The following is a 25673-nucleotide window of genomic DNA, read 5'->3' on the forward strand; positions in this document are numbered from 1 at the left end:
ATGGTGCACCATTAAAAAAGTAGGACTTCACAATCTCCTAGGTGGAACTAATCTGTTTGATCTCCAATCACCATATAGATAGTAAGACTTTATTGTTAAACTGTATTAATTCATCTTAAACCAACAGCAAAAGTAGGGGAAATAAAACAAATAACAGCACATTTAGATAACAGATGGCATATCCAATCGTCCCATGACCTGAAAAGGACAAATGCACTTCCTGTTTCTTAGCCTGAATTTCTTCTAAAAAAAGAGCTATTCAGATATTTCATGCTTTCGCAATGTGAAGGTTAGAATTTTTTTTCTTCAGAAAATAATGTATTTTTTACATTCTTCTGTGTTTATTAGTCTTACCGATTTAAAGATTTTTTTTAATGAGACATTTTTATTCATGGAATGACAATGGATGCAGTCGACGTATAAAAGCGATAAGATGATAAAAATTGGTATCAGATATTCTTGGAAAAACCCCGGGATCATTAGATCCAATGTATTTTTTTTCAATAAGATTACATAAAATGATATTAAAATATATTTTCTTATTTATATGAGCAGCATTGCTTATAAGAGCAATTGTTATGCATGTTTTTTTATCGGTATATATATTAGGTCCATTTGAGTAACATTTTCTCCCAATCTCCAAAATAAAGCAAAGAAAGAAAGATTTAAACAAAATCTGTAACGATTTCCAGATTTTATACTGTTTGACCAAACGATAGGCTAAATAGTAAAAAAAAAAATTCAAAAGCGCCAGGAATGTAAACACCTAACAACTGCAAACACACAACCGAGTCTAATCTGAAATTTCTATATATATATCTATATCTATAATTATATATATCGAACTAATATATATATATCGAAATATCTATATCTATAATTATAATAAAGCAGAATGTGTGTGTGTTGGCGCTCTACAGGCTAGACCGTTCGACCTACAGCTACCAAATTTACACGTGAATACCTCGAAGGCCAGCAATGTGCACCTCGGGTCGATTTTTTAAAATTTTTTTAGTTAGAATTTTAATTAATTAAAAACTGATTTAGTGAAAATAATTTTTACATCAAGTTAAACTTCAAAAAATTATCTTTTTAATTATATTAATGTTTTAACTTATAAATTAATTTTCTATTTTTAATGAATTTAAAAAAAATATTTCAATTATATTTTTTAATAATTTATTTTGCGCAAAATAAAAATAAAATTTAAGCTGCACGAGCACGTTACATGGGGAAAAAATTAGCTTTTATCAACATGTCGCTATCACATTGATAAAAACTCAAATTAAAAAATAGGTTAACTAACTGTTACAGGAAATAAAAGCAAGAAAAGTATAATATTCAGCATATGTCTAAATGAAATGAAATAAATGTGAAATATGATATTTTCTAAAAAAAAAAACACAAAACAGGTTTCTATGATTTTTTTACAATTATTAATTCAACAAATCTGTTTTAAGGCAAACATGATTTAATATATATCCTTTCAATTCAAAGACTAACGGCTAATTTGCAAACTTTTAATAATAGAAATACATGTGTTCATATAGTTTAAAAGAAGTAAATAATTATATTTTATATAATTTTAATCATTAAATGCTCTACTAAATTACCAGCCTGCACGAATTGTAGTTTTTATCTAGAACCTCTGCTCTATGAATCATATTTAATAAAATATTCTTGAGACACTAATATTTTAAATAAAAATAGTTGCACTCCAATGGACTAAATCAGTCACTAAAACTGACTGATTTATGAAAATTTAAATGTTATTATTCAATAAAAACGGACGATTTTAAAGCACTTCATCGACCGTTTGAAAGATGATATTCAAATCAGAGGCCAAGGTTTCTCAAGACTGATTGGCCTAAGATTGTGAAAAAGTTTATTGTTCTAAACTATTCTATTTAGAATTTCAAAAATCGATCAAATTTGATAGAAAAAGATAGGCAAATTCATTTATTTGTTTAAAAGTTGAAATGTCAAGAATATTTCGCAAAATATGATTCCTTAGGACCAAAAGACTGTATAAAATTTAGAATTCATAATTTTTTGAAGTTTATTCATAGACTGAAATAAAATAAAATATTGTTAATCACTTCATTTTAATCCTTTTGAAAGTAAAACTAAAAACTGAATTTTAAGATGAATCCGAGGAATTTTTGTAGAATAATTCGTGAGATATTACACAAATTATAAAAATTATTCTGTAGTGCACATAAAACTTTTAAATGAATTGTTTTCAATACTCATACTTAAAAAGATTTTGGTTTCAGTAAAAAATCTTTTTATATTAATTTCAGTTTAATCATTTCCACTTTAATTGAAAGTTTAAATTTTACGTCAGTTGACAAAAAATTATATATATATATATATATATATATATATATATATATATATATATATATTACATAATAGTATGAGGAAATTATATAACTATCAAAATGTGAAGCTTAAAAATATTTTGATGAGGCTGTTAAAAGACAAGATACATAAAATATTTAATTGAAGAAAATTTTAACGAGCGTTAAGATTGGTGAACTGGCTAGTCGCCAAAGGCGGCTAGTAAATAAATATAACGAAAACTAAAATTTATTAGATACTTCATCTCACCAGCATCACGTGAATTGAAGAAAATTTTAACGAGCGTTAAGATTGGTGAACTGGCTAGTAGCCAAAGGCGGCTAGTAAATAAATATAACGAAAACTAAAATTTATTAGATATTTCATCTCACCTGCATCACGTGACTGATATGCTCTCTTTCCGAGAGTATTTCGGACAGGCTTTTTGTGCCGAGGACAGTTCGCAGGGTGGTGGCAGCCAGAAGCTGAGTGGAGGAATCATAGTTGGCGACATTCGAAACGGCGATCGTGGCGTTCTGGATTCGGTAGTAGACAACGGCGTCCACAGATACGGTGACTGAGTCTTTGCTCAGAACCTAGAAGGAAAAAGAATGCGTAATACGAAACCTTTATTTAATCATCAATAATTAAACATCAAAGATGAAAATAGTTTTATTTCTTTTTACATAAAAACAGTTGTAATAATTGTAGAAACAATTCTATCAGTTCAAATAAATAAAATTTTTATTGTAAAATATACAAGAATTAAAATATTACGCTAAAAATATCATTAGATATTTCGAACCTTTAATTCAAAATTTATAGTATGATAAAGTCTTAGGTTTGATTTTTATGTCTTGCCTTCGTCTAATTTGATTGCATTCTGTGCGAAACAATTTTTATTTCACGCAAATTATAGAAAGAAAGTCATTCTATAAAGAATGACTTTCTATTTTCATATTATAAAGAATAATTTCTTTCTAAACTATTTTCATATTACTGAAAATGGAAATTCCTTATTTAAAGATAATGTACAAAGAAAATAATTTTAATCATAATTTTAATATTTTTTTAAAAGCAAGCGTGTAACGATTTTATGAAACAATAACATTGACTTTAATTTCAAAAAGAGCATAAATTGGCTTCAAAATAGCAATGCTATAAAGTATGAATAAAGTTAAATTAGAAAAGTTTTAACGGATTTAAAAAAAACGCAAGATAGTAAAACTGTGATAATAGAAAAGCAAATTTTAGAATGGCTCCATTACTTTATAAACAGTAAATAGTTTATCAACGATTTATGGCGAAAATACAGTTTTTGCCTATTAATATTTACATAGAATAAATTTTTGAGAAAAAAGAAATTTTGAGAAAAAGCATTAAAATTTAAATTGATTTTTAATTAATTCAAAATCTAATTAAAATTCTTAAAAACTTTTCTAGTGAATTTCTATTAATTCAAGAAGCAGCTACGTAACAAATGTAGTAGTTTTAAGTCCAACGGTTTGCTCTACAGAACGTTTCGTTCAGTTCGTTCCATATTATGTTGTCATTGAGTTTGTATGATTTTTTTTATCAAGTAATTTACCAAAGTACGCTGGCCCCAAAGCATTATCATATTAAAAACAATAACTATATATATAAGTAATCGTTTCTAATAACAATTTATTCACTATTTATAAATAATAATTTGTTATAGAATTTTATTCATTGCTTGTAAAAAATCATTAATAATATCCTTTTTCTAACTAATTATAAATATAATCATAATTAATAATATTCTTAATCTCGTCTTGAAATATTCTTATTTAACGTTACATAGCAGGATTTTTAAAAATATGCTAATGAAGTTGCAAAAATGTATGTGTTAATGTAAATAATGCATTAAAATTATCAAAAATTTAATTCTGAACTTCATTATTTAATTTAATTCATTGATTAATAATAATTTCTGTTTTCCTTCAAGTAAAAAATATAGCAAGTAAATCATTTTATTAATTAAATTATTGGAAATTAATTGGAAAAAAGATAAAGATATTTTTGAAGCAAATAAGAAACATTGAGAAACGTAGATAAACCCGAGAACTTCTCACTTTGCTAATACATTTGTTCAAATTTTATCAGCTCAAAGATAAAATATTTCATAATAAATGTACTTTTAATCGTTTCTGAAATTTTAACAATCTCAAAACTGCTATATAATAGAAAAATCTTAAAGGATTGAGATATTATATGGAACACTGAATTACAAATCAAATAGTATTAGTGAATTATCAAAACTAATTCATTAATTTGATGAATAAATAATTTAAATTTCCAAAATAATTGTATTAATTAGTAATAAATTAACTTTTCCTATGGAACCAGTAAGTTCGATTTTAAATTTCGACAAAAGCTTAAAAATAATCATGTATGGCGTGACTCACTATGAGACATTGGCGTTTCTTTAGTTACATATTGTGAAAGTACAAGGTGAAATGAATAGAACTAACTTGTGTTATGTATGAGAAAACTGAAGGCAGAACATTCCCATTACATTTAAAAATGAAATCACAATCTATCGAACAAATATATTCACCATACCTCCTGTGGGGGTACATTGAAGGACACAGTTCTCAAATCGCATTTGCAGTAGTTGTCAGTACATGGTAAAATGAAGAACAATCCTGAAATAATGAAAGATATCTTATTACACAAAAATTTAAAAATATGATACTCGTAAAAAAAAAACGTGTAAATTTGTAGCGAGTAAAACAGTACAACAGACTTGAATTCATGCTCGGATTCAATCTTTATTTCCACTTTCTCATTTCTAAAATTTATAAATTACAGTAAAAGTTTAATCGTTATCTGTAAATGTTCTAACGACTATTGACATTAAAAATAATTTTGTATAATTTAAGTTGATTTGATCTGCAATCTTAAAGTCAAGTTTAATACAGCTTTAAATTGTCATATGCAGTTCATAGTTAGATATAAATTCTCAGGAGTAGTTATGTGTGTCACGTGACTGTGAGATGACGCCATTACTATTTATTTCAATTTCACGAAGATTGCTCGATCTTCCGTTTTGATCAAATTTCATTTTTAAAATATATACGAATAAATAAATTAAATATAACGATACTAATATAAACGATTAAATATAACGATACGATAATTAAATATATCGATATTAAATATACGAATAAATAAATTAATATAAAAAATTATTCCGAACCAATTTTGATCATCGTTTGCTACTCTAAGTAATATAATCATTTCAGATGATGGTTTATATCACCTAACTGCACGCTATTTTATTACTGACGCCTCTTATGGAACGTTAGAAGAAAGCAAACACAAGATGAGTAAGGATTTTATTATTAAATTGGAATGATACACTCGACGTTCATCATGGGAACATAATTTTATACCACTGCAAAAGATACTGTTCCATTATCGTTAAAATGTATTGCCATTTCCAAAAATTATTTTTATTAGAAGCATATTTATTCACCAAACGATAATATCACATAATGTTATTGGAATTTTTTCACCTCAGCTATAAAGAAAAACAAAACAAAAGTTTTTTTTTTATTTATTTGAACAAAATTAATATTTTTAAGAATTATGCTAATGAATTTACTGATGCACGTGAAAAGTGTGTTAATTTAATACTGGAAACCACAGAATATATTGAAAAAAAAAGGAATATGATGTCAGCGTCTAATAAATGCAGTTAAATGTTTAATAGCATGAGCAGTTTGTTATTAAGTTTATTCTTACATAAATAATTTATTTGGCTAAATATATTTTTTCAAAACTCCATAGAAAAAGCCAATGAAAATTTTGCGTCACAAGTATAAATTATATAACAATAAGCGTGGAAATAGTAATTCAAATGTTAAAACAACAATATATGTAAGAATGAAACATTAATAAAAAAAAGAGCAACTAAATGTAAAAAGTTAATAACAGTTACATAAAAAATGTAAAAGCATTTAAAAATAAACAACAAAACATACAAATGAAAAAATATGTTAATCTTTAGAACAAAAATCTTTAGAAACTTGAAATATATAATTTAAATTCCCTAGTATGTTTCCATTTAAAAATAGAATAAAAGAAATGTTCCAAAATATTCTAGATAATATCGTAAGACTCACTATCAAATAAATTTCATATATTTCTTTTAGTTGTATATCATTAAATCAATATTGAATCAAATTCTAAAATAGTTTTTAAATTATAATATATAATTGAAAATGTAATGTAGTAGAAAGAAATCACAATATGAGACCGCCAACAACAGCAACAAAACGATTTTTTTTTTACCAAAATGAGAAAGAAAGAATGCCTAATTATTCTGTTCGGAATGGAATACTCGACACGCAAACGATAAATTGCGTGCACAAAGAACGCTATTCGGTGACAGGCGTACCTGTGTGATCGCGTCGTTCGGGAAGAGGTAAAAGTAAAGGCAACGCCTATTTAGCAGAAATTTTAGGTACACGAACTCGAAATATCTAACTTTTGACTTTTGAGGGCCATCTTTTCTGTCGTTTGAAGAACTGAGTCAAAGTACTCAGACACAATTGATCAATATTAACAAATTCTAATAAAGAGTCAACTCTGTTTTTTGTGTGTGTGTGTGTGTTTTTAACAGCAGTTGTTATAGTTAAAATTATATTAATTTAATAGTAATATAACTAACTAGCCGTTTTTGGAGACCAATTCGTTTGCCCAGTTTATCGACATTTTAGGCTGTAAAACGATTAATTTGTTGTTTCATATTACCGAAAAATATATTTCAATCAATTTACTGCAAATTAAAATGTATACATATTACGAAAGTGAAGATTCTACTACTGAGTTAATGATTGGTAAAAACATGCCATTGTATATTTTAATATATTTAATGTTTTAATATATTTAATATTTTAATATATTTAAAAACATTTATTCAAATAATGTATCAAATTGAATTAAAAATATAATTTCTTTTAAAGAGTAAATTATGCAGAAATGATATCGTAAAGAAAGATAATTTTTTGAGTCTTCAAGTAATACAAAAATCATATTTTATAAGATAATTGTTTTAGAAAATATGAATATCAATTTCCATAATTAATAAGTCATAACGATATGGCTAGACTTAAAATTAATGTACGGTAGCCAAAATGGAAATATTTTTAGGCGATTTGTCGCCAATTTTTTTTGCAGTCTCTAAAAGCCATTTGTTATCATTTCTGGTATCCAATCAGAATAGCAGTTTTTAGGCGAGTTTCTGGATGATTGGCACGATTTTTATGAGCTTGCTGAGAAACTATTAATTAATCGGAAACCTTATAAAATTAATTATCTCGAGATAGTTAGGCCTATTTTTGCGTTCGATTAAACTTTTTGTTTGAAGCCTATTTCTGTATTTCAATTATATCTTCTATCCTCTGATTGAATGCACATTTCGGCGAGAAGGCGAAACACATACAGAATATTTCGAATAATATTTTGCAGCCCCATTAATTAAAGTTGGATTTAATGCACCTGTAAAAGTATTCAATGAATGAAGCAGACTGAAATTCGTATGATGGTTTGTTGATATTTGAATGTTGCCATTCTACGGTAAGTAATAAGCGCGATTTTTGTGCCATATACGCTAGCGTTTTATATGTAGGGATTTTACTTTAAAATAAATAAAGTAAGAAAAGTAATTTCAAAAACTAATTTTCAAAATATTTTAAGTAAAATAAATTTATAAAAAAACATTATGTATTTGTTATCGTCGATTAAATATGGATGTAATAGAAGAAAATACGGATGACGTTATGTAGTTATTCAGGCTTTATTTTGTGCAACCGCTTTCAACGGGTTACAGCATTCGAATGTACAAGATCACATTTGTTGTAGGTGGCGCTCTTGCATGCCATGACGTAACATTCCGCCCGGCGTTGAAATATGCAAGATTTCAAAACACTTTTAATTATACAATTAGCTTACATTTTCTAAAACCAAATAAACTATTTAGATGAAATATTTACAAGTGAACAACAAAATTGCAAAATATATATTAAATTTATATTAATTAATTTATATATATTAAATTTATATATTAAACATGATATAAATACAATTATTATGTACATACAATATATACAACTATCTTAACTATTTTAATTTTCAAAGTTATCCCTTATTGGTAAGAGACAAATTTTTGAAATAGGGCGTGTAAAAATACCTGTGTTAGTTTTTAATTTAACAACTCTTACTCTGCCTTCATTTCCATAAATTATCTCTAAAATTCTAGCCATTGCCCATTTGCAAGGAGGCAAATCATTTTCCTTTAACAATACTAAACATCCGACCTTAACATTATTTTTTTTTGAATTTCCACTTATTTCTTTGCTGTAAGTGGTTCAATTAGTCAATTTTCCAGCGTTTCCAAATTGTTTGTACACATTTGGTAGTATATTGCCAGCGCGACAACCTATTGTCAGAAATGTCTACAATTTCCGGTTCAGGTATTGAAGTTATTGGGCGTCCAATGATAAAGTGTCCAGGAGTTAAAACTTCATATTCATTAATATTATCTGATAATGGAATTAAGGGACGTGAGTTAAGTATACCTTCAATCTGAATTACTATTGTTTCAAATTCTTCAATAGTTATTTTACTATTAGCTAAAGTTCTATAAAGATGGTGTTTAAATGATTTTACTCCTGCCTCACATAAACCTCCGAAATTGGGAGAACAAGGGGGAATAAATTTCCATTGGATTGATTCTGCGGATAGGTAATTGGCTAAAGTCTCATTAGTCTGACAAACTAGTTTTTTTAAGCGATTTAATTCTGAAGCTGCACCCTTGAAATTAGATGCATTATCCGACATCAATGTTGCAATGCGGCCTCTACGGGCGCAGAGTCTCTTTAAAGATGCAATGAAAGCTTCAGTCGTCAAATCTGTTACCGTTTCTAGGTGAATAGCTTTGGTTGACACACATACAAAAATCGCTACATAAACCTTTGAATATATTCCCTTTCTTTGTTTTTTAAACTTTATTTGAAAAGGACCACAAAAATCTACCCCAGAATTTAAAAATGGAGAACTAGGAGTTACTCTTTCTGAAGGTAAATTTCCCATTAACTGGTCTAACACCATAGGCCTTTGCCTAAAACATCTAATACAATCATGGACAATTTTTCTTGCAATACCTTTACCATTTAAGGGCCAGTATTGTAGTCTAATTTGATGTAACAAACCTTGTGCACCAATATGTAGACATTTTTTATGTACATGCTTAAAAAGTAACTTAGTGAATGTATGCTTACTGGGTAAAATTATTTGATGTTTAGATTCAAATGGCAAGTTAGAATTTTTAAGTCTACCGCCAACCCTAAGTAATCCTTTTTCATCTAGGAATGGATCTAAAGATCTTAACTTACTTGTTTTTGAAATATTTTTACCTTTATTTAGTGCATCTATTTCTGATTTAAATTCACTCAACTGTGCTAAACTAGCTAAATATTCAGTACTTCTTTGCAGCTCCTCAGCAGTTAAATATTTACTTATTTTATTACGAGACTCTTTTGCTTTAGTGTTGTTAATAAACCTGAAAATAAAGCTAACTATTCTAATTAGTTTTATGAAATTATTTGTAAGATTAAAGAGTTCATCATAAAAATTTGAATTAGAGTCATTAATGTTCAGAGTCACAACACATTTTAGTTCATCAGCAAAGGCAAAATCTTGCATGGACTGTCTACTGGTTCATCAGTAAGTTCATCTGGACCAGCAAACCACATTTTATTTCTTATGAGTTCATCTGCACTGCATCCTTTAGAAATAATGTCTGCAGGATTGTTTTTGCTACTTACATGTTTCCAATGGCAATCTGATGTAAGTGTTTGGATCTCCGCAACCCTATTGCTGACGAATGTTTTTAGCTTATAGGGCTCAGTCTTGATCCATGCCAAAACAATAGTAGAGTCTGTCCACAATGAGATAACATCAATGGGCAATTGCAGAATTGGAACTATCTTTTTCACTAATCTAGATAACAGCAACGCAGCACACAGTTCAAGTCGGGGAATGGTAAGTGACTTTAATGGAACCACTCTGGATTTGCTGCATACTAGACTAGTTTTAAACTGTCCAGATTGGGTGAAGCACTTTAAATAGACAACAGCAGCATAGGCACGTTCTGATGCATCAGAAAATCCATGAATCTCAATGCGAACTGCATCAGGAAGTAGAATAAACCTTTGAATTCTGAAGTTGTTTACTTCCCAGAGTTTTATGTAGAACCTTTTCCATTCTGTCATTGCATCAGGTGGTAATTTTTCATTCCAGTCCAATTTTATCTTCCAAAGTCCTTGGATAAATATTTTTGCCTTTGTAATGAGAGGGCCTAAAAGTCCAAGTGGATCATAAAGACTCGCTATTTCTGACAGCACTTCCCTTTTTGAAAAAGAGTCCTTAGGCTTGATCTTTACCTTATATGTAAAGCAATCTTCTTTTGGATCCCAAAACATACCTAATGTTTTTACAGAACTAACACCTTGTTCTTTCGAAAATGAATAGGATGTGGTAGACAGGTTTTGTAGTAAATTAGAGTTATTAGCGACCCATTTGTGAAGCTCAAATCCAGCTCTTCCGAGGAGTTCAGAAATCTGGGTTTGAAGATTTTTAGTATCTTCTAGCGTTGCATCACCTGACAGAATGTCATCCATGTAGAAATCAGAACAAATCACATCTGCAGCCTTAGGAAAGTCCTTTTTTTCCTCATCTGCTAAAGCTCTTAAGGTCCTGGTAGCCAAAAATGGCGCAGAAACTGTTCCATAGGTTACTGTAGACAGTTTGTAAATCTTCACTGGACCATCAGCACTTGATTTCCAGACAATACGCTGTAAGTCTCTTTGAGTGGGATCGATCAGTATTTGTCTGTACATTTTTTTAATATCTGCACTAAATGCATATCTGTGCTTTCTGAATCTACTTACTATGGAAAAAAGATCTTGCTGAATAATACCTCCATTTAGTAAAATGGAATTCAGAGAATATCCACTTGTTGTTTTTGCACTTGCATCAAAAACCACTCTTAAGGGAGTTGACGTTTTCTCAGGTTTATATATCGCATGGTGGGGAATGTAATAGTTCACATTGCAATCATCTTCAATTTTTATCTCCTCCATGTGTTCTAAACTCTCATATTCTCGCATAAATTCCTTATATAAGATTTCCATAGTATTATTTTTGTTTAATTTATTCCAGATACCATTTAGGCGCTTGATTGCATTTTCTTTGGAATTTCCTAGTAATGATTCGGCATTTTCCTTTATGGGTAACTGAACTATAAATCTTCCCGTTTTATCTCTTTTATAGGTTTTAACAAAATGCTCCTCACAATAAATTTCTTCTTCACTCTTTGTTATTTCTTTAACATTATCCGGCAATGATTCCAATTCAAAAAATTGTTTAACTGCTTCATCTAAATTTGGTTCATTTACGAGATAACAATTGGCTTTTTGAGGTAACTGGGGAAGAATGCCTGTAACTAAATAACCAAACTTAGTATTTTGTAATATTACATCTCCATTTTGCAGACGAAGTTGCTCAGGTTTTAAAATCTCAAAAAATAGCTCACTTCCTAATAGTATATCAATTTGACCTGGTGTGTGGAAATTGAAATCAGCTAGTTCAATTGAACAGGGAATATTTAATGCAGATATATTTAATTTCGATACAGGAATCTCATCGGTTATTTTAGGAAGAATAGAACATTTCACCATGTGTGAAAATGAATAATCTCGATTTGATACTTCAATGTTAGCAGCGTGTTTAATAAACTGCGTAATTCCATTTATACCAGTTATACCTTGTTTTATTGATTTTAGTTTGATTCCCAATTTTCTAGCTACATCTTCTCGAAGAATACATAAAGTCGAAGCATTGTCTAAGAGCCCTCTTAATTGAACTCTCCGACCATCTGCAGTTTTCACATAAATAAGAAGAGTGTTTAATATTACTGATTTATTCCCTTCTATCGCCTGTTTAGTCTCTCTCGGATTCAACATCAAAGCAGATACTTCGGTTAGTACGTTTAGTTTCGGTTTCGTTTCTGCATCTGTTTGGCTTTCGCTCGCCCGTGCCCTTGAATCTGAAGTGGTAGCGCGATTTTCAGCTGACTCATCATGTATGAGCGAGTTATGCCTTTTACCGCAACTTGGAATGTTGCAAGAATATTTTGATTTGCAGATCCCCGGGTGAGGTTTAAGACAGTTAATGCATAATTTGTTATTCCTAACAAAGTTCTTTCTGTCATCGATAGACATATTTTGAAAAGTAACGCATCTAAATAGTGCGTGATAGTTTTTGCATAAAATACAAGCTTTAGCATTGGAATTTTTATTATTAACTATAAGTGTTTTCGCTCTTTTAAATATGCTCGTATTTTGTGGACGTTCGTATTTACTTGGAATACGGTTAATACTTTCTAACAAAGAACTTCGCGTTTCTAGAAATTTTATCAAATTTTCAAATGTAGGAATTTTTGCCGTATTTAGAGAAAGCTCGAATTGCTTCCTTGTCTCTTTGTCTACTTTCTGTAGAATGATGTTTACTAGCATTAAATCAGATAGCTTATTTTGTTCGAATTTAAGAACCTTTAACGCTCTGATGTTTTTATTAACGCAATCTATTAAGGCACACAGTTCTTTAGCAGATTCACTACGAATTTTCTCAAAATTTATTATTTCTAATATATGAGATTCTATCAATTGACGTTGATTTTCATAACGATCTGATAATGCTTTAAAGAGTGATTGAAAGTTATCACTAGACGATTCTAATAATTTAGCTTCTCCTCTTAAGCATGCACGGAGATAATACAGCTTTTGAGAATCATTTAATTGCTCATTGTTGCTAATTAAATTAACAAATAAATTTTTAAAATTTGCAAAATCAGCTATTTTTCCAGAAAATTCTGGTAATGGAATTTCCGGTAGTCGGATTTTAGTTACTGCATTATCCTTTGAAACAGGGTTAATTTTAAATTCATCTTTAATTGAATTTAATAGCAATTTCAGACCTACCTCTGTTTCTTCAATCCGTATATTTATTTGATCAATATCTTCTAGGATGGTTTCTATATCTTCCGACGTTTCAATGCCGCAATATTGTTCGGATATCTTGTCCAACTATGCTTGCAATTGTCCAAGTTTCCTTAATTTCACTTCTAATTCCATTGCGTTAATGTCTTTCGAAGCTGACTTTTCGGCACTAAAACTTTCGATTCTTTTCAAAGTAGTTTTTATCGAGCCTTTCAGTTTATTTAGTTTCTTTTCTGAAACCGCTTCTCGGTCATCGCTTTTTTCAACTTTTTTATCCATGGTATTTGCTCCGGCTCGACGGACCAATGTTATCGTCGATTAAATATGGATGTAATAGAAGAAAATACGGATGACGTTATGTAGTTATTCAGGCTTTATTTTGTGCAACCGCTTTCAACGGGTTACAGCATTCGAATGTACAAGATCACATTTGTTGTAGGTGGCGCTCTTGCATGCCATGACGTAACAGTATTGAAAACTATTGCAATAAAATCTTTCCAATTTCGCATCGAAACCAATATTAACTTATTCATTGCAACAATTAGAAAGTACAATATCAAAAAATAATTTTGAAAAATAAAAATGAAAGCGAAGCAAATGTACAGCGCAGTATAAGGAAAAAGGCGATATCATTGTTTGTATATCTGAAATTTAAAATTCATAAATAAAATTAACATTTATTTTACTAATTTCTAATTTGCAGTTTAATGATTATTAGAAGGAATTAAAGATCAATATTTTGAAAGCTAATTGTCGAAGATTTATAGAAGCTAACACCTGCTCGAAAGAATCTATTCGAATAAAAGGGCTTTTTGAATGACAATGATCTTACCTTTTTATCAAAAAATAATAATTTTCGTTGCTTTGATTAAATCTCAATTCTAGCCTAAAAAAAATAAGCAGTATACCTAAATTGGTTGCAAGATTTTGAAATTAGTTTTTGTTAAAAATTAGGAATTAGATTAAACAATCGTGGATTTTTAAATCAAATTCAAATTGAAATATTTAATAAAGACAGATATAATTTTTTTCAAAATATGAATTTATACAAACATTTGAAAGAAAAAGTACTGAAAATATAATTACATTTGTTAATGTGAGAAGCTTTACAAATTTATTTGATTTTTTGTTGTACATAGTTGTAACATTTTTTTGACTACATAAAACATGACTTTCGCCTTTTTAACATGGAAAAAGCAGAAGAAATACTAAATTTACTTATTAATGAATGTATTTTTTTTCGTAGCATCAAAAACAAAGACAAAGATAAAGTATAAGATACAGATAATGATAAAATGTAGAATTTATACTAAAGAGATTGTAAGTAAAGAAGAAATTTCATGGATTAAATTGGTTGGATTTAATGATCTTAACATGCTTACTTAAATTTAAATATCTTTAAAGAGAAGAGGAGTGTTGCTTTGTATCTAAATGAAGCTCATATTTAAATAAGACATTAACCACCCAGATTTACAGGATTGTTTCATCAGATTAAAATTTCGAGAGTAAGTCAAACAGAGGAATTTGAGCACCCATGTTCCAACAAAAATATCTACAAAAAATAATTAAAAAAGAGAGAGGGAAAGAACTTTTTATCTGATTAATGCATTAATATTCTAATTGGCATTTTTCCAAAGTAAGGTTTTCTATGTTCATGCTTTTCCAGTCATATACATGATTAATATTAATAGCTAACATATAAAAAATGTTTTTCTTTGATATACTATTCTATATATCTATTTAATAAATAATACATTAATAGACTTAATATATAATACAATAAATCGTATAAAATTATTTTGTATTTTTACTTAATATTTTTATATTTAAAAAAAATATAATTATATAACTAAATAATTTACTATATAACTAATAAATTACTAATTTATAACTAAATAATTTTAAAATATAACTAAATAATTTACTTTATTCAAATTAAAATAAATTGAATACCTAGTATAATTTTATTAATGCTCTTTGGGTTACAAGCCCAATTAATCCTTTCCATAAGATAAATCCAAGATTGCTATGTTTGTTATGGGGAAAAAATGAATGAAACTCTACAAGGAAAGGAGAATTTTTGGCAAATTGAAATCGATAGTAATTCCTAGTAATTGAAATCGATCGCAGAGATAATGAATATTGCAAAAAATATACTGTAGTGTCAATCATTATGAAACAAGATTGAATTAAAAAATTAATTAAAGAAAGATCAACGTACTGGATCAGGAACAAATTAAGTCAAAGCGAGCATTTTGATTCGTTAGTTGGACGCGATTATGCAATAAAAAAAAGCAAACAATTTTTATGATATGGGAAAAAATCCATTTCTTTTTCAACAATCTAATATTAGATTCCCAAATATCTTCTTTCGGGTAAGCAGTTTTGCTCTTTCAACAGTTATGAAAGAATCGTAGATAACGATGCGTATCGTAAACACAGATAGAACTGTTCCAGAATCGAGAAATATTTCGCATGTTTCTCGTAAAGACGTTTTAAAAGAAAATAACTTCAAACACTCTTTTTTAAAATCTGTATTCAACATTCATAATTAAATGTTATTTACGATCGAATCAACAGATATGAATCCAGGGAACAAGTTTCTCAAATTGATAGTTTTACTTATATTAACGTCCCGTTTCAAAGCAACACGAGGGCTACTTTGGGACGGACCTCGCAATTCTGAACTGCGGTCAGATGCCAAACGCGTCAGATGAGACCTTACCACCAGGCCACCGCGGCCATTTCAAATTGATTAACTTATTAACCGAATTAATTAATATGGTTAATTAACTGTTTTCTGAAAAGCATTTTTAATACTCCTCAATTTTATTTGCTGAATCGATTTCTTTCGAAATCGATTCAGCAAAATTAGATGCCCAATTTTTACACTTTAGTGTTAAAAATTTCGGATTTAATGCTGTTTTTTTTTTTTAATTGCTGAGTGTTGCCAACAAAACGGTCTTCATATAAACAATAATATTCAAAGTTCCATAACTTGGTCATTTATATCGCAGTTTGAAATATTATGGTCAATAATATTTCACTAAATATGATTCATAGAAAAGGGACACCGTAAAAATATTTAGGTTTCGTATTTTTCGTCAGCAGTACATTTGTTGACTCAAACAATATAAAATACAACTCTTTATATCAATTCAAAGCTTTTTCTAATTGGAATTATAAGAATACTTTTAACAATTTAGAAAGTGGTTGTTGGGTATATATATCTGTATAAGATACTAGCCGCCTTTGGCGACCAGCCGGTTCACCAATCTTAATGTTCGTTAAAATTTTAATAATTAAATATTTTATGCAATTGCAACTTTAATAGATTCTTCAGCAAAATATTTTAAAACTTCAAATTTTGATAGTCATATAATTCACTCATAATATTATAAAGGCCTTCAGTCATAACGTGATATGTATCTCCCTAATTTTCTGTTACCCCTCGTAGAATTTATGCTTTAAATTAAAGTGTAAATGATTAATCTGCAATTAATATAATAATATTTTTTACTGAAACAAAGCATTTTTTTTAATAATATGATTACTGATAATAGAGTCACTGATCGTTTAAACTTTATGGGCACTAAAGAATATCTTCCTTAATTTATGTAATATCTCAAGAATTTGTCAACAAAATTTTCTCAGATTCATCATGAACAGATCAATTCATTAACAATGTTTCATTTTAAATGCATCAAACACTAAGAAAATAAAATGAATCGTTTAAAATAATCGGTCTAAAACAGGTTTAAAAAAACTACTTAAAAAACGATGTACTTAAAACTATAAGCATATACAAAAATATATATATAACTAACATAAATACAATTTAATTACAAAAGCATGCAACTAACCTAAAAATAATTTAAATCATTAAAAACAGGTAAAAAAAAACTACTTAAAAAACGATGTACTTAAAACTATAAGCATATACAAAAAATATAACTAACATAAATACAATTTACTTACAAAAGCATGCATCTAACCTAAAAATAATTTAAATCATCCGTTGATAGTGGTTGTCATGACAACAATCAGAATAATGCTCATGCGTGAATTTTCTTCGCCAGGTAGGTAACGCAAATGCGAGAATTTTTCTACGCCAGTTGGGTTAACGCTATGCAGATTATACATTTTTAATTTCCTTTATTCTGTGTTATTTTAATTCAAAAGTACTTCAGAATGAATCTGAAACATGGATTAATTAACAATTAATTTTAAATGCATAAAACATTAAGAAAATAAACAGAATCGTTTGAAATAATCCGCCAAAAATGTTAACCCTAGCCTCATTACTGTTGGGAGAAGAAAAAAATGAAGCCTTACTCATTTAGGGGTGGGGAAAATGGAAGATTATTTTGGCGGGAAAGTTAGTTTTTAATTAATAATTAAAATTCTAATTAAAATTTCAAAAAAAGGGATCCCAGGTGCACATCCCCGACCTCTAAGGTATACATGTACCAAATTTGGTAGCTGTATGTCAAATGACCTGGCCTGTAGAGCGCCAACACACACACACACACACACACACACACACACACACACACACACACACACACACACACATTGAGCTTTATTATAAGTATAGATATAGATATATAACAATGGAATCAATTCATATGATATCATAATCAAATGACTAAGGTCACAGCGCATGCCATTTATAATGCTAGTATTACACTACCTTTAGCTGCGTTTTGATCTACTTTGAAATACAATATGATGCTTATTTTCTTCATCTAAAATGAGAAATGGATTCCAAAATTAATTAAGCTCGTCACTTCTGACGTGTGTCACGTGAACGTGAAATAATTCCTTTGTTTGTGTACCAACAAAACCATTTCTTCTGTAAAAACTCCCGTTTCCTTATGATTTAAAAAGCAGTGCATTTTTATTCCGAGTAAACAAAATAAGCGAATGAAAACTTCATTACCTGGTCCTCTGGCTCCACCTTTAGACAAACGTCCCAATCGGAAAATAACTGCTCGCTCGTACTCTTGAACCACCTGTAAAGAAATACAATTTAATTTATTTGAATATCATAGGCATAACACTCTTTCAAATATATACACACTGCTTTTGAATAATTTACAGGAAAATATCTTTCAAAACAAACTTATAATAAATAAGTCCTGAGTATTTTGGGAAAGTATGGCCTTTTTTTCTGAAGAATGTTTTGCATCATTATTCTAAAACTTATATGAAAGCCATAGAGAGAGGGAAAAATAAGGGAGAGATCGGATTTCTTGAATTTCAATAGGGTTGCCAGCTATGAAAAGGAAGAAGCGTTGAACAAAATCAAAAAAAAAAACTTATTTTTAAAAAATTAAAAATAATAAAGTAACAAATTGTCAAAAATGTTTGTTTTTTTTCTGTTTTGAAAATAAAAAGTCAAAGAAGCTTACAGCTATAATTTCTTTCATGATGATGAATCTGCATTAAGGATGTCAAATTCACGAGACAAATAAACAAAGTTTAAGTGGGTCGAAAAAATTATTTTTTTAATTCAAACATATTGTAGGGGGACAAAATTGTCGACACTTTTAAATAGTTTGATGCCTTCTAAGTTTAATGCTTATAAAAATTTGAGAACACCGTGTGGCAACATTAACAATGAATGCTCTAAAACCAATTGGCTGTGCTTGTCCTCCAGGTGTTGAATGAATGAATGCTTGTAAAAATATTTTATTTCACAGAATGTGATAAATTCTGCAATTCCTTAAAGGAAATGTAATATCGAATTCAATAAAAATAAACAAAAGTCAAATTGAGTTGAGAATAACATTTAAGGTGAAAAATACATGAAAGTTATCTTTACAAATCCATCCCCCCTCCAACGGCTCCCTAATTTTTTTTCATGATTTTTTCCTCCATGCAGCGAGACTTGTCCAATCATGGTTTGATGGACACGAGGGTGAAGTTCAACATCTTCCGTGGCCCGCACAGTCACCCGACTTCAATATAATTGTTCCCGTTATGGTCTATTTTAGAGCGTTCGATACGGAATCATTATCGTCCGCCGACATCTCTCCCAGAACTTTCACAATATCTCCAGGAAGAATGGTGCAATGTTCCTCTAAACACTATTCAACATTTATATGAATCGATTCCTAGGCAAATCCAAGCTGTATGACATGCCAAAGGCGGTCCTACACCATAGTAATAAAGGATTCTTTATAAATCTAAGGTGTTTCCATTATTTTGATCACCACTTGTAAGTCAAGAGAGAAAAAAAAAAAAACTGCAAAAAATGTGACGCAGGGAATAAAAAAAAATAAAAAAGTTTATTGTATTTTCGTATATGATATTTACGATTTCAACAACATTATATAATATTTCTTGTTCAACTGGTTTTACTTTTTCTATCTGTCAAAGAATCAAAAAATATATAAAAAACACAAATATTAAAAAATTGCTTCTCGGAAAGGAAACTAGAACGTTACAATTTTATTCAATTCATGAATAAAATTGTAAAAATTCATTCCTCCCAATGTACAACCATTTTTTACAAATTATTATCTTACAGTAAAAACAAATCTTTAAACATAAAGCCAAAAGATTTCAATCATGAAAACAACATGACCTTCAACCTTCTATTAAAGGTCATGGTTGTTTTCATAAGTGAAATCTTTTAGTTTTATGTTTTGGATTTACTAAACCTTGAAGTACTCACTTTGAAGCAGAAAAAGAGTGAGAGGGGCAAAGTGCAGACGACCAGCAGGTAGGAGATGCCGATGAGGAATATGTCGCAGATGCCTGCAGGTTCTCCTGTCCCTGGGAAGAAATCATACATCGTCAGCAAATAAAATCATTGGACTATTACTTTCGTTTGAAATTATATTTCAAATATTTTCATTTATTAATACATAGAAAATCATTATTTCTTTCAATTTGGTAAAAGAAAAAAAAATGATGTTTCATCGTTGAATCATCCTCAGATTACAGTCAAGAACATCAATAATTTTTATTCCTCCCACACAGCAGGGACATTTGGAAGTCTGCCCTATTAAGTAACCCAGTTTCTATTGATTAGGGAATACAATAATGATAGTGAAAGTCAGCACCAACAACGAGACGTGCCTCATTGTTGGTGTTGTTGATTGTAACATTTTGATTTGATGTACCATTGCCATTCAGATTGTATCATTTTGATATGATGTACTATGATCATTCAGATTTTAACATTTTTATGTGATGTAATATGGCCATTCAGATTGTAACATTTTGATGTCATGAACCATGGCCATTCGGATTGCACTATTTTGATGTGATGTACCATGGTTATTCAGATTATAACATTTTGATGTCATGAACCATGGCCATTCGGATTGCACTATTTTTATCTGATGTACCATGGCCATTCAGATTGTATCATTTTGATATGATGTACTATGATCATTCAGATTTTAACATTTTTATGTGATGTAATATGGCCATTCAGATTGTAACATTTTGATGTCATGAACCATGGCCATTCGGATTGCACTATTTTGATGTGATGTACCATGGTTATTCAGATTATAACATTTTGATGTCATGAACCATGGCCATTCGGATTGCACTATTTTTATCTGATGTACCATGGCCATTCAGATTGTATCATTTTGATATGATGTACTATGATCATTCAGATTTTAACATTTTTATGTGATGTAATATGGCCATTCAGATTGTAACATTTTGATGTCATGAACCATGGCCATTCGGATTGCACTATTTTGATGTGATGTACCATGGTTATTCAGATTGTAACATTTTGATGTCATGAACCATGGCCAATCGGATTGCACTATTTTTATCTGATGTACCATGGCCATTCAGATTGTATCATTTTGATATGATGTACTACGACCATTCAGATTTTAACATTTTTATGTGATGTACCATGGCAATTCAGATTGTAACATTTTGATGTCATGAACCATGGCCATTCGGATTGCACTATTTTTATCTGATGTACCATGGCCATTCAGATTGTATCATTTTGATATGATGTACTACGACCATTCAGATTGTACCGTTTTGATGTCATGAACCATGGCCATTCGGATTGAACTATTTTGATCCGATGTACCATTGTCATTCAGATTGTACCATTTTGATGTGATGTACCATGGTCATTCAGATTGTACCATTTTGATCTGATGTACCATGGTCATTCAGATTGTACCATTTTGATGTGATATACCATAACTTCCTCTTAACATGCTATTAAAAGCGAAATCATAAACAATTTAACGAAGAAAATGAACTAATTCCAAGTTATATCTGATTATACAACTTATATTTTTCTCGTATAACGTTTCGTTTTATCAATCCTATCGCTAAGTTGATTTATTTCTGATAATCAATATTTATCACAAATTATCAATAGGTGGTAATCCAAGCTCCTTTGTCTCAAATATTTATTGTATTTAATGCATATTTTTTCCTATTGTATTTTATACGATTCTGTTTTATCATCATAATCATTATGTCAGTGACGACATATTGAAATCGGTATTGTTTTAATCACCTTTGGAACCCATTTTGAGACAGTACACAAGTACACGAACATAAGCACAAGTTTGTTTTAAATGACTTCTAGCTTCAAAATAGGACCTTAATAGAACTAAACAACAAACTTAAAAATTATAATACCTGGAAGACCAAACTTCTCACGGCATTTTTTTTTCTTTTCTTTTTTCGTAAAATCGTGTTTTTTCGGAGAAAATATTTAGATACAAATTACATTCAGATTACATATGAACATTTTTCCATCTTACCAAAATATGAACTGGTCATTTAAATAAAAAATATCACGAATGCTTTCTATCTTACCAAAATATGAACTGGTCATTTAAATAAAAAAAAAATCACGAATGCACTTAGTTTAGCTTTGTTATTCGAAAGAATTTGCTATATTACAATATTCATTTTACAGTTTATCTAATATTGTTTATATTTTTGAATTTATATTCAGTTTTACCATGGTGAAATCGGGTCCTAGATGTCGCTATATGACATTGTCAGCATGAAAGCCGATAGAAAAAGGCTCTAATAGTTAGTTATGAAAAATAGTTTTGTATGTAAAATCGAGTTTTTTCAGAAAAGACAATCATATAGATAAACTTAAAAAACAAAAATATTAAATATAAATACATAAGTAAAAAATAAAGCAAAAAACGCGACTCGAACCGTGGTCCCGCACTCGTTTCACATCGTTTCTGATCACTATACAGCACTGCAAACACTTCGAAGGCGAAATTGAATATACTTATTCTAACAGTTAGTTATAAAAATATTGTCTATGTAAAATACTTTACTTTTTTATTTTTGATTACACTTTTGATTCTTTTTCTTTAATTCCTTTTTTTTTATTCCTTTTCATTTTTTTTATTCTTTTTCTTTAATTCCTTTTTTTTTTATTCCTTTTCATTTTTTTTATTCTTTTTTATTCTTTTAATTCCTTTTTATTTTTACTAATTTGGTTATGTTCATCTGTGTTTTAGTAGTAGCAGCATTAGCGCTCTCTAAATATAATTGTGCTTTTTTAGTTTGATTCAGAAAATTTTTTAGTTTTTTTTAGATTGTTTCAGAAATAGGTTTTAATTGGAATCTTCATAATGCTTATATTTTTGATCATTTCTTATATATATATATATATATATATATATATATATATATATATATATATATATATATATATATATATATATATATATATATATATATATATATATATATATATATATAAGCATAATTTCTTAAGCAAAATCGTGGCCGAAGACAGGGAAGATTTTTTAACTTCGTTTTATTTCATCCCAAGAGGCATGATTTATATAAAAGAGGCGCGGACAAGGCCTGCCCGTTCACAGCGTGATACAAGAGCAGATTAGCATAAAAGAGAGGGAAAATATTTTCCCAGTGTTTACATACTACACCGCGTAAAAAAAGTAGAAGGACAGTGTCTTTTTGCCAATTAATATCTCTTATTTTCTCCTAACTACCAGATATTTATGCAGATTTAGTTTAATTGTTTTCATTTTAGGCAAAAATTAAACATCTACCACTAATATTATTAAGAAAATTAGTATATATAATTTCCGATGCGTAAAAAAAGTAGAAGGACACTTGCGAATATATTTAATTTAGTGAGTTGTTCTTTATTTAAATAGTGATTTTGTACTTTGTTTATCCTTTTCTGTCAAAAAAATCTAATTTGGTTAAAAGTTACGTTGTTTCTCCGTTCTCAGAAATGCCTAAAGGAATACTTTTGAACGATTTGCAAAAAGGGCAAATTTCCGCATATCAAAATGATGGTAAAGCTGTCAGAGAGATTGCTCGATTGTTGCAGGTGAGCCCCAATACAGTTTCAAACTTTATCAGAAATCCTTATAAAAATGGAAATAAAAAGAAGACTGGTAGACCGAAGAAGTTAACATCACGTGATGAAAGAAAACTTGCTCGTGTGCTGAAGAAGAACAAAGGAAGTGTTTCAAAGGCAAGAAATCAAGCAGAACTTAATCATGTGGCGAAACAAACAGTTTACAACTATATTAAAAGATTTAAAAAAATTCATTTTCAAAAAACGGAAACATCATCCTAAGTGGAAACAAGCTCATATTGATAACCGTTTAGCGTAGGCTAAGGAGCACATGTCCTGGACTACAGAATGGACTTGTGTGATATTTTCCGATGAAAAGAAATTTAACTTGGTCCAGACGGATATCAGCACTACTGGCATTGTCTGGGGACTGAAGGCGAATACTATTCAACACGACAAATAGGAGGAGGGAGTTTAAGGGTTTGGTTGGCTGTTGGATACGGAGAAAGGACAAGTCTGGTTTTCTTAAATGGTAGGCAAAAACATACAGACTACATTCAAGTGCTGAATTCCGAGCTTCTTCCTTATGCCTCTGACATGGGGGGTGAAGAGTGGAAGTTTCAGCAAGACGGAGCTTCCATTCACACCGCGACTGGAGTCAAAAATTGGTTCCTAACAAATAATGTGGATGTTTTACCATGGCCAGCCAAAAGTCGTGACCTTAATATAGTGGAAAACATCTGGGCAATGCTAGTTCGTCGAGTTTATGCTGATGGAAGGCAATTTGATTTGCAAACTCAGCTTCGAGAAGCATTGAATGACTCGTGGGACAATTTTTGTCAAACTGAAATTCAAAGTCTATACAATTCACTTCCAAACAGAATATTTGAAGTTATAAAGGCCAATGGGAAGACCATTCCTTATTAAAGTCACTATTTTTCATTCATTATAATGCTGTCCTTCTACTGTTTTTACAAAGTTTCAAAAAAGAGAAACTATTTTTGTTGCCATTAATATTTTATGTTTGAACATCATAATTCTGATGTTAAAATTGTATTTTTGAAATATTTGTTAAAAGTGTCTAATAAAAAATGTTAGTAAAAATAAAATATTTTTCGGTTATTGTTACAAAATTAAGTGTCCTTCTACTTTTTTTACGAAGTGTATAAGATTTTGATAGGGATTTCCTATATGTGTCGAATTTAGGGATAGAGATCTTTTAAAAGAATTTCTTCAGCTCAGAAATTTTTATCTCTTCACTCGGAGCGTGGGAACTGTTGACGAAAGCATTTTTACAGAGCCTTCTGTTGCAATAATTAAATAGAAAATGCGGAATGGAATCAGGAAATAAGAGAATATTTTAGAATGAAGTTAATACGTGTTGAATTGAGCTAAAAATTAGGAAATTAATTAAGCTTAAATTAGATTTTAAAATTTCATTACACACACACAAGGAGAATTGCTCGTTTAAATTCGTTGTAATTGGTCGTTGTAAGATTTCATATACAAATTTACAACTCCTAAATAACTATAATACTTTCTTAAAGTACTTAGTTTTATCAAATGCATTTTACAATTTAAACGAATTTCTTTTTTTAAGAAATAAGTTTCAAAATGTAAAAACCATCACAAATGTGTTTGTCCTCCAAAACATTTTACATTTTTGTTAAGATTAGTTTTTAACGGATTCTCTCAAATCGATTTCATTTTTCATAAAAAAACGAAATTACATATTCAATTCGAAAAAAAGCGGCAGATGTAATTTGTGAACTGGTTATTCAACTTAACGTCAATGGTCTGAATTTGATTTCCCATATAAATCAAGATACATCAATAAATTTTACAGTAGCCGCCCCTCCTTCCCCTTGAAATACATTTAAAATGAAACAATTCGCATAAATGTGTCAGCAAAAAAGTATTATCTCTAA

The 25673-nt window shown here is 29.4% G+C and overlaps 1 protein-coding gene across 1 annotated transcript in view; it reads right to left on the reverse strand.

Moving 5' to 3' along the window:
* The window catches only part of LOC129971196 (stomatin-like), a 71957-nt gene that overhangs the window by 13773 nt on the left and 32511 nt on the right, over window positions 1–25673 (reverse strand). Inside the window, exons 2-5 of the mRNA XM_056084750.1 lie at window positions 20113–20213; window positions 18373–18445; window positions 4927–5009; window positions 2736–2939 (exon numbers count right to left, since the gene is read on the reverse strand). Coding sequence (XP_055940725.1) covers window positions 2736–2939; window positions 4927–5009; window positions 18373–18445; window positions 20113–20213 — 461 coding nt within the window. The remainder of the gene's footprint in view (window positions 1–2735; window positions 2940–4926; window positions 5010–18372; window positions 18446–20112; window positions 20214–25673) is intronic.

This window comes from Argiope bruennichi, chromosome 6, assembly GCF_947563725.1.
Source record: "Argiope bruennichi chromosome 6, qqArgBrue1.1, whole genome shotgun sequence".
NCBI lineage: Eukaryota > Metazoa > Arthropoda > Arachnida > Araneae > Araneidae > Argiope > Argiope bruennichi.